At 37.7% G+C, this 11,184-nt stretch overlaps 1 protein-coding gene across 2 annotated transcripts in view; it reads left to right on the top strand.

Annotated features, from left to right (window-relative positions):
- NSD1 (nuclear receptor binding SET domain protein 1) overlaps positions 1 to 11,184 on the top strand; it is a 218,246-nt gene that overhangs the window by 94,697 nt on the left and 112,365 nt on the right. For both annotated transcript variants that reach the window (XM_006873463.1, XM_006873464.1), the window contains one exon: positions 8,583 to 8,707. In XM_006873463.1, coding sequence (XP_006873525.1) covers positions 8,583 to 8,707 — 125 coding nt within the window. The remainder of the gene's footprint in view (positions 1 to 8,582; positions 8,708 to 11,184) is intronic.

The following is an 11,184-nucleotide window of genomic DNA, read 5'->3' as shown; positions in this document are numbered from 1 at the left end:
GCTACCAGAGCTCCGGATAAGGTCCTGCATTCTGTTTGTGTTGTTCTTGCTTGATGGTCCTAGGGTCCTCTGTTTCTGGACTGTAAGATTAACCACCCCCGCTGTTTTTGTTACAAAACTTCTACCTTTACAATTGTGACAGTCGCAATTAGTCATGATGACAATTACTCTCTATTGAATCATAAGGATCTTATCCCCATCTCTTTTCATCAGACCCATCTACACAAGATGAAACCTCCCCCCCCTAGCCCCCATTCTCTTAAACTAAACTCCCTCTTGAAACCTTGTAAACCAGTCACTTGGTGCCTTTATTACCCGCTCATTTTAGGTAGCCAATGTCTTAAGTTGCCCATCCCTATCTACCATATGCACAGAGGTGATAGTATTGATACTTGATGTGAAGCCTCCTTTCCTTTCTGCTGGTATTTAAGTTACTATCTCCATAAGTATAGGTCACGTTCATCAAATTGTAACAATTTACCCTTGTTTCCTTTATCAAAAATAATTTTTTTTTATATCTTCCTCTAGTCAAGTTCTGATTATCAAGCCATTGAGGCTAGGTCAAATGGGTACTGTCTGCATGTTTTGGTGTTCTTTTCTTTTTTTTTTTAAATGTTTTATTGTCAATTACGTGATAGTTTACATGGGAGAACATTAGCTTTACATTTATCGTATCATGTATCGCTTCATTGCCGTGGTTAGAATCCCCTCCATGCAACAAAAAAGAATGGCCACACCTTTATCTCCGTTCTTCTGTCAGGCGTCCGTGGCTGCTCTGATCCCTCCTCCACTTGGTCTGTTCCAATATGGCGACTCCGAGCGTAGCTGATCGTTTTGAATTAGAAAGCAATGGATTTCTTGCTTCTGCTACCAGTTACCCTAGCTGTAAGCCTTTCAACCTTCTAAATATTCCTTTATATGTGGTTCAGAGTTCTGGCACAATCCGGAGCCTCCTTTGTCCGGTATTCTTTCTTTTTGCTGACGAAGTTCCTCATTCCACTTCCACCTGGTCCACCATCTTGTTTGTTCTCCTTTGTAACTTTTTATTGTGAATTGGGTGAAAATTTACAGATAAGATTATCAGCTCTCTATTAGAGTCAGCAAATTACACACCTTGTTTCATTTCAGTGATTACAATTCCTTCCTCTAACATTTATCCTAATTCTTCTTTGTAGCTCCCCATTTTACATCTTTTATGTCACAAATGAACTAGGCAAAAATGTTTGATGTACACTTAGAAAACAAATAGATAAATTTTAAGTGCCCTTGAGTTGGTTCCTCTCCCTCTCTATATATATTCATTAAAATGTCCAAAGTGCCCATTCTACCAGGCAGCCTCCTACCCCCAGGCACACAGTATCAAACATCTTTATCTTCCTCAGGTTCAAGTTCTGGCCTGCTAACAACCATCCAACCTAGGTCAGATAGGTACTGGCTGCAAGTTTGGGAGTTCATGTATACCTCCCTGTAGTTCAGGCCAACTCGCCACTTTACTCTCAGCCCTAGCTCCTGCAGGGGCTAAGTTAGTGCCCATGGGCTCAGGAGTTCACACAGCTCCTTGAACTTAATGCCAGCCAGCCCTTCTGTTCTCTCTCTCACCTCCAGGTCAAGGGGGCCAATAGAACATGGCCTAATAAAGCCCATGTTTTCACTGCTGCATTTTCCCTACTTCCATTCACAAGTAGACCAGGGTGATCACCAGTGAGCATACTAGATTGCTTGTGGGTTCTTTGAGTTTCAGTCTTAGAAGGTTTTTTCCCCTGATGGACTGACTTTTCTTTCCTTGCTGTCTTCAAAGTAAATAATTTGCTTGATACTCAGTCTGCTTTCATTGTATACATTCTATGTAAGTGGAATTATGTTACATGGAAGCTTATTTCACTTAGGATATTTTCAACGTTCTTCCGTACTGTAGCATATATCAGGATTTAATTCCTTTTGAATGCCAAATAATTTCCTATGGTATGGGCATAATCAAACTTTATTCACCTATTCATCAGTTAATGGATATTTGGGTTTGTAGTGCAGTTAATGTTAATTCCCACCAAACAGCATTTATCCTGATAAGTCTGGGAAAAAGCAGGTGAGGGAAGAATTTGACAGGATTATAAGATTCAGTTTTGAGGACTTAACAGATTAACTGCGATTGTAAAACCTGTAACTCTACTGGGTATAAAATGAGCCATCTTCAAAGAAGAAATAGGGGGTCTCGTTGCCATCAAAGGAGCTCTGGTAGTGTAATGGTTCCAAATCAGGGTCAGTAGTTTAAATTACCACCTGATGTGTGGGAGAAAGATGAGACATTCTGCTCCTATAAAGATTTACAGCCTCGGAAATCCTATACAGAGTCACTATGCGTTGTAATGAACTCCACAGCACACTGTCACCACTACCTCCATTACCACCAATGAAGATGAACGAGGAATGGAATACGTCCTTTGTACCCTGAGATTCTTGGGCATTGAACCTCCTCGACCCAGGGACAGAAAGCTATGATAGAGGAGAGGAGTAGCAGAGAAGCAGTAACAGAACCAAGAGTCCAGAGCATGAGATAGAACGTTGGGCTTCCCATCGCACGGAGCAAGTAAAGCTGAGTCACTTAGGGTAGGAGCCTGGCTTGTAGTATGGGGTGCATTCAGGCACTTAATTGAGGTTTGTTGTTATTGTTGTTAAGTTGAGTTGGTTCCAACCATAGCGACCCTGTACAGGGTTTCCAAGGCTGTAAATCCTTACGGGAGCAGAAAGCCTCATCTTTCTCGCGTGGAACTGCTGGTAGATTCGAACTACTGACCTTGAGGTTATCAGTCTGATTCATAACCACTATACTACCAGAGCTCCTTGACCTTGAGTATATCCAACCTGAATTTTGGAATCATCTGAAGAACATGATATGATGCATTAGATACGAAAGATCGAAGACCAGAAGAGTTTTGGCATATCATCAAGAATATCAAGCAGGAAGAAAGCAAAAGGTCATCAAGAATATAAGAAAGAAGGAAAAGACCAAAATGAATGTCAGAAGAGATTCTGAAACTTGGTCTGTAGTGTGCAGAAGCAAAACCAAATGGAAGAAGTGACGAGGACCAAGCGCTGAACAGAACATAGCAAAGGTCGTGTTAAGAAGACACATTCAAGTAGTATAAGGACATGTGCAAAGACCTGGAGTTAGAAAACCAAAAGGGAAGAACACGCTCAGCCTTTCTCAAGCTGAGGGAACTGAAGAAAAAATTCAAGCCTTGACTTGCGGTATTAAAGGATTGGTATTAGTATTGAAAGATTCTTTGGTTAAATTATTGAGTGACACAGAAAGCATCAATAGAATACACAGAGCCACAGTATCAAAAAAAAAAAAGGTTGATGTTCAACCATTTTAAGAGTTGGCATATGATCAAGAGCCTAAAGGCAGAAAGAACTTCAAGGTGTACTGAATGTATTGGCAAAGGACAAAACACCAGGAATTGATGGAATACATATTGGAATCTTTCAACAAACTGATGCAGCACTCGATAGACTCACTCATTTATGCCAAGAAATTTGGAAGAGAACTGTGTGGCCAATTGAATGAAAGAGATTGTATCTGTGCCCATCTCCAAAGAGAGGTGACCCATGTGAATGCAGAAGAAATCATCGGAAATTATCATTGACATCCTGTGCGAGTTAGTGCTACTAAAGGTAAGCCAAAATGGCTGCTACCATACCTTGACAAAGTTCTCTCACTTCCAGAGGTTCAAGCTAGATTCAGAAGACAACGTGGAAGGAGGAGGGGATATCATTGCTGATGTCCGATGGATCTTGGCTGAAAGCAGAGAATACCTGGAAGATGTTTACCTGTGCTTTATTGACTACACAAAGTCTTTTGATTGTGTGGGTCATGACAAGCTATGAACAACATTGTGTAGTATGAGTATTCCAGAACACTTAACTGTGCTCATGAGGAACGTGTACATAGACCAAGGGATAGGATTAGATAGTATTGGGATGACATTTTTAGTGAGTGAATGTGAAGGGGCTTCAAAAAGTTCGTGAGAAAATTCCATTCCTGTTCATTTCCATTTTTCCGTGACCTTTTTGACGCCCTCTTGTACTAAGTAAGTATGCATTTAGAGATACATATTGAATCAAAAAAAGATGATATCATTGTCTTTCTGGGAGCTATTTTAAGTCTTTTATGATCAATGTGACTGACCTGTAGTTTTTAACCTCTAAGGTTTAATGCGAAGTTATCCTACTTTTAATGTGTGCTTTCTATGTGGTGGAGACTTATATAACTATATGAATATCAAGAAATAGTTCTTACCCCACATCAACTAGCAGTACAAACCTTTCGGAACATTTGTGTCCCAAGGAGTCCTGGTATGGCACTGTGTAGGTTAAGCACGCAACCTCAAAGTAGATTTGAACTGCAAGGTAGATCAGTGTTTCAAACTAGATTCTAACTCACAAACCCTATACAGAGTCTCTATGAGTTGGAACTGACTCAGTGAGTTTTAACAACAACAATGGTATGTCAAAGTCCATATTAGCATCAAAAAAAATGTTTTCCCACTTCATTCAAATTGCTTTCTATTACTGAGAACACATACTTTAAACAGAAAAGCAAGGCAGAACATAATATGGTTTTGAAAGTGTTAAAGTTACTTGACTAAGGCAAAGAGTGAGAGATAGATGAAACAGAATTGATCTTGAGTTTGCAGTTGTTGAAGCTGGGTTATAGACATATATGGAAGTTTGTCATTACTATTTTTGTATATGAAGTATTTTTCAGTATTGGTGTGTTGCTGAACGAACTCCTTAATACAGTTTGACTGTTCAAATCCTATATACGGTTGCTAATAAATTTTTCGTTGGGATGGAGGTGTAGATGGAAGTCATTTCCTTTTACTGTCTGGGAAGGTGTTAAAGATACCGATTAATTTTGAACTTTAATTTTTCTATAAATTACAAATGCATATTTTAAATTTTAGAATAACCTAATATATAGAACAGGCAGGGATAATAAAAGATTCAAAGCGCCCTTGCAATTTATTTACTGAAGATTTGTTCTGTAGATTTTCCCACAGTCTGTATTTTGCTGATTCAATCGATGTGGTATCATTTTATTATGTTCCTTTGACCCTCTTGTATTTCCTCTTTAATTGTTTAAAAAACTCAGTTACTGTTGAGTCAGTTCTGACTCATAGTACTCTCATATGTTGTTATAGGGTTTTCAGTGGGTGATCTTTTAGAAGTAATTTGCCAGGCCTTTCTTCAGAGACTCTTCTAGTTATATCTAATGAGTCAGATTCAGATTTGATTCTCCTTGCTGCACCCACAGTATTTTACTTACTTCATTTTGATGTTATGTCCTTTATGTGGATGAACAATAATGTCTGCTTTGCATTTATTCTGACAATAACAGTTTTTGATAAACAAGGGGATACATAAGAAAATAAAGCAGTTAGGGAGGTGGGGAATGCTGAGATTTTAGGTTTTAAATAGAATGAACACAGTAGACTTGTCTGAGGTGGTTGTATTTGAACAAAAATCTGAGAGAATGAGCTGTGTGTCAATCAGAATAATAGATGCCAGTTTTTACTCATTGTCTTTGTTTTTTCTTATTTTTGGTTATATTTACTAATAGTTGTGTCTCAAAAATTATTATTAATCGGATTGGTTGCTTTGAAAAGCCATCTTTGCATTGTTCTTGGTTCTGGGTCCAGCTCCGTGTTATGTGCAGCCACCTCTGCTGCATTTCTCCTTCTACGCTGATGTGGAATGTGGCTCCTCTCGCCAGAGTCCCCGAACTCACACTCTCTTTATCATCCTCTGTATCGGATCACTGACATGCCCCAGCATGTCAGATGCAGATGTGGACACCAGCTTGGATATTACCACCAAGGACTTAAAGGAGAAGAAGGAGGTTGTGGAGGAAACAGAAAATGGAAGAGATGCACCCACTAATGGGAACACTAACGAGGAAAATAAGGAATAGGAGGCTGACAATGAGGTACAAGAAGGTGGGGAAGAGGTGGTCACCTTGGAGTAGAGAGTCCCACCCACCCATTTTGGTCAGCGCCACTGGCACCCAACCAAAACCACAATGTGAATTTGCAACAGGAAAGAAAAAAGAACCAAAACTTCCAAGGCCCTGCTTTTTTTCTTAAAAGTACTTTAAAGAGGATAATTTGTATTTTTTATTTACATTTTATATTTTTATACATATTGTTAGGGGTCAGCCATTTGTAATGATCTCTGATGACCAAACCATCCTTTGTTTGGAGTATTCTCTGTCCTAATTTAACTTTACTTTACTTGTGGTGTGACCATGTTCATTATAATCTCAAGGGAGGAAAAAAAACAAAAAAACCTTGTTAAAAAAAAACAAAAAACAAAAGCTACAATCTTATTCCAAGCATTTCAGTAACTTTTTTTGTGTATGTACCTAGCTATACTATAAGTAGTTGGTTTGTATGAAATGGTTATAAAAGGCGAAGGATAAAGTTTCTTTTCCTTTTTTTTTTTTGGTCTATGAAGTTGCTGTTTATTATTTTTGACCTGTTTGATGTATGTGTGAAACAATGTTGTGCAACAATAAACTGGCATTTTATTTTGCTGAGTTATTCAACAACAACAACAAAATTATATTAAATATTAATCAACTTTAAAAAATTAGTAGGAAAATGAAATTAAAAGATACTGGATGGGTGAAAGAAGTATGAGGGAAACTGACAATGCTTGGAAACAATAAGTCCAGTCGGCTAATGGATCACATCAGTTTCCTTGACCCTGAGACCAGAAGAACAAGAAGGTTTCCAGCTCTCACTACCGCTCTTATGAAAGTGATCACAATGGAATGTCCTGGATATCATGAAAGAAAATGTGCAACAAAACTCAAAATAATTTTTAAAGAGACCAAGCTTGTTTTTTTGTTTTTTTTAATGTTTTATTGTGAATTATGTGATAGTTTACATGGGAGAGCATTAGCTTTACATTCATCCTATATCATTTCATTACCATTTATTGAAATGTATTGATGAAAAACACCTGGGAGAGCTTCAAGTTCTTGGACCATCAGGCTGCAAATCCATAAGAGAGTCAGCCTATGTCTACAACATCTCAAGGACTTTATCTCACTTATGTCAAGGAAACTTTTCCTTTAGTCTCCAGATGTAGAGATGCTGCTGCTGGGATGTTCACTTTGTTGTTATTGTTGTTGTCAAGTGCCATAGAGTTGTTTTGAGTTTCCTAGGAGCAGCTGGTAAACTTGAGGTACCAACCTTGCAGTCAGTCTACTGTGTTAACCTGCAGCGTCACACCAGGACTCCAGGATGTTTACTTATCTTTGCCATTATCCTCAGAGTAGAGTCCTTTGGGGGCCTTAGTTTAATCTCCCTTTAACTACTGTTCTCTTCATACCAACAAATAACCAGTTACTGTCAATTGGAATCCAACTTATAACAGCCCTATGTATATGAGTAGAACTGTCTTCCATAGGAGTTTCAATAGCTAATTGTTGTTAAGTACATTACCAGACCTGCATCCTGTAGGCACTAGCTTTTGCTCACAGTTTACTTTAAAGTTTGTTAATATAACTGTAGTATATATTATGAATTAAAACTAGTACAGAATTTTATAGAGAAATGATATTTATTATACCATTAATGCAAAGAAAAAAATGGTATGAAAATTTTACTGTAAAACATGACCATTTAAAAAAATGCCCCAATTCTATTTTTATAAGATTCTCCTGTCTTAGACGTATATAACGTATTTTTTAAAATTTCATTGTGATAGTGATATATAGGTTGTTAATTAAATACCATTGTTGTTTCCGACTATAGAGACCCTGTTGTATAGGGTTTCAAAGGAGTGGCTTTGACCCACTGAACTTGCAATGCCATACCAGGAAATACATATTAAGTTTTTATTTCTTAATGATTTTTTTTTAGAAATTTATTTTTCCGTTTTAATGTGAAACTCATTCTAAACCCATGTACTTGTTGTACTTGCCGTTGAGTCAGTTTGACTCATAGCGACTTAATATTCAGATTTACACAGGTTGTGCTTGTTTTATTCCAAAACCATATCTACTTCATAATACATGAAGTGCTTTTGAAATTCATGCAGGTATTGCTCATTAGGTAAAATATCTAGCACAAAATGTTTTAAGGAGGTTTTAATCAAAATAATCCATGGAATATTTTATGTTTATTTAGAAGGTTTTTTTTTGTTGTTAAATATGTTCATTTTATTTGTACAAGTATTAGTAACTGTATACTGCTAGTTTTAAAATAAAGAAAAGGTTTATTTTAAACCTTTCCTTAAGTTAGGGTGCGGTATATGTGTATATATAATGCAAGTTGTCCATACTCTCTTTATTGTACATGAAGCAGCTTCAAAAATTTCATGGAAATTTTCTATTATCTTTTGATTTTTCACAAACCTTTTAAAGCCCCCTTGACTTAAGCCACAGTTTTTATTTGTTTGTTTGTTTTGTTTTTGTGATGTGTGTTTCCACCTCTGTACCTTTGGGAGTATGGGGATAGATGCATGAAAACAGTTGTTTTTATAGCATATTGCTTAATACTCAACTCTTGTTTTAGCTGTGCGCTCAGAGAAGAAACGCCTTAGGAAGCCAAGCAAGTGGCTTCTGGAATATACAGAAGAATATGATCAGATATTTGCTCCAAAGAAAAAGCAAAAGAAGGTTCAAGAACAGGTACTCAAGGTATGTGTCATCATTTCTCAATAGACTTCCCTTGGTTCTTTTAGGATATTACAGTTCTGCTGTCAGTGTCATACTTAGTTTATATCAGGTTATAATTTCCTTAAGGTGAGGATCTTGTTGTTTTAATTTCTTATTCTCAATGTCTAGCACATTACCTTTTTTGTGTTGTTAAATGCCTTCAAGTTGATTCCAACTCACAGCGTCCCTGTATAGGGTTTCCAAGGAGTGTCTGATGAATTTGAACTGCTAACCCTCTTGTGGTTCAAACCTACCATATGGTCCATTGATTTTACATTGCCACACCAGGACTGCTAATTTTTTCAAATTTTAAAAAAATTTGTTACTCATCCTTGAAGAATGAGAATTTAAAAAAATATTGAAGGTATAATTTTGTTGTTGTTGATAAGTGCCGTGGAGTCGGTTCTGACTCATAGCGACCCTGCATAGGGTTTCCAAGGCTGTAATCTTTACGGGAGCAGAAAGCCTCATCTTTCTCCCGCGGAACCGCTGGTAGTTTCGAACTCCTGACCTTGCGGTACACAGCCCGATTCGTAACCACTAAGCTCCCAGACTTTAGACACCTTAAAATTCACCTGCTTTAGTTGCATAATTGGAATCTTGTAGGATATACACTGGACCATAAAGTTGATTTGAATCATAAAGTTGGTGGTTCAGACTAACCAGCTGTTCCTCTGAAATCGTATGTAGGGTTACTACGAGTTGGAACCCACTCAATGGCACTTTACATATATAAATTGTATAATTGTATACTTAAAATTATTTTTTATTAATTTACTAACTTATGGAATCATTATTTTACTAAATTATTTCACTTGCTATGATAGCTTAGTTGCTGTATTTTTCAGTTGTCCTCTAAACTGAAGTATTAATCTGAAGTATTTTTGAGACATTTTAACATTCAACCCTTAGATAATATGTACCTCTAAAACACAGATAGTAATTTAATATTATTACATTTACTAAGACCAGTTTATCTAATATCAGTCTGTCTATGGTCAGAAACCCTATCTATGGTCAGAACCAACTCGACAGCACTTACCAATAACAAGTGCTTCACCAAAGAGAGTAGGGTGCTTACCCTCCACTGTCTGGATTTATATGATTGCTTCCTTATGAGTGTCATTTAACTTGTTTTACTATATCCTTCAGTTTTCTAGTGTGGTGTTGTGTGTTAATGCGCTGAACTATAAGGCCGGTTAGAACCACATGGTTGGTAGCTAAAGCTTACCAGTTGCTCCTTGGGTCACTATGAGTGGGAAATGACTGAAAGACAATTAACAACAACGACTACATCCTTTAGCACCAGTTGGAGTCCTGGTATGGCACTGTAGGATAAGCATTGGGCTGCTAACTTGAAGACTGGTGTTTGAAACACCAGTAGCTTCTTGCTGTCACCGCGCACAGGGTTGCTATAAGTCATAACCCTCTTGACAGCACACAACATCAGACCCATGCTAATGGTTTGATAGTGTCAGGTTAAACATTTTCAACTAGACTACATTGTTATTAAGTGCCACTGAGTTGGTTCAAACCCAAAGTAGCCTTGTATAGGGTTTCTGAGGAGCAGCTGGTGTGCTTGAACCACTGACCTTGCAGTTCAAACCAACTTTGCTTTCCAGCGCATTAATCCACAGTGTCACACCAGGACACCAGACTACATTGTAGATGATTCTATATCACATACTGCCTTGTTTTTGAACACCTGTAGTAGCTGTTGTTGGTACTTGCTGTCAAGTCAGTTCCAACTCATAGCAACCCTGTGTAGGGTTTCAAAGGAGTGTCTGCTGAGCTTGAACTGCTGATGTTGTGGTTTAAATGGACCTTGCTGTCCAGTGCATTAACCTGTAGCACCACACCAGGACTCTAGTATCTAGTTGCTTATTATGGTGACTGCTTGATTCCTCTCTTCGAAGTTAGGTTTTATGCCTCTTGTGTGCAGATAGGGAGTCCTGGTGTGGTGCTGTGGGCTAATGGGCTGGACTGCAAGGTCTCTTTGAACCACAAGTTGGGCTATTCAAGCTTGCTGGTTCCTCCTTGGAAGCCCTAAATAGGGACTTTGTGAGTTTGAATAGACACTTAACACCATCACCACCAGCAAGCCCAGGTAGCAGTATGTTTGTAATTATTTTAGTTCTAAAAGGGCTTCCTATTCATATATTTTCTGATGATTTTTAACAGAAGCTAAACATCTTTGTTTATATCAATAATTTCATTAGATGTTACTAAGTGTAGGCTTACAGATTTTTTTATTTCTTCTACATTTGTTAGCTGTTTTTCTTCCTCATTTACTGAATTTTTTTGTAAATTTAATGCCCTGAAATATTTATAAGGCAGAATAAATGCTTATTTTTATCCCATTAATTTTAAGGAGCTCTGGTAGCGTAGTGGTTACGAATCGGGCTGCGAACCTTAAGGTCAGCGGTTCGAAACTACCAGCTGCTCCGCGGGAGAAAGAT

Source organism: Chrysochloris asiatica, unplaced genomic scaffold (assembly GCF_000296735.1).
Source record: "Chrysochloris asiatica unplaced genomic scaffold, ChrAsi1.0 scaffold00242, whole genome shotgun sequence".
NCBI lineage: Eukaryota > Metazoa > Chordata > Mammalia > Afrosoricida > Chrysochloridae > Chrysochloris > Chrysochloris asiatica.
Note: the sequence above shows the minus strand (reverse complement) of the source record. Positions and strands in the feature narration are given on the sequence as shown.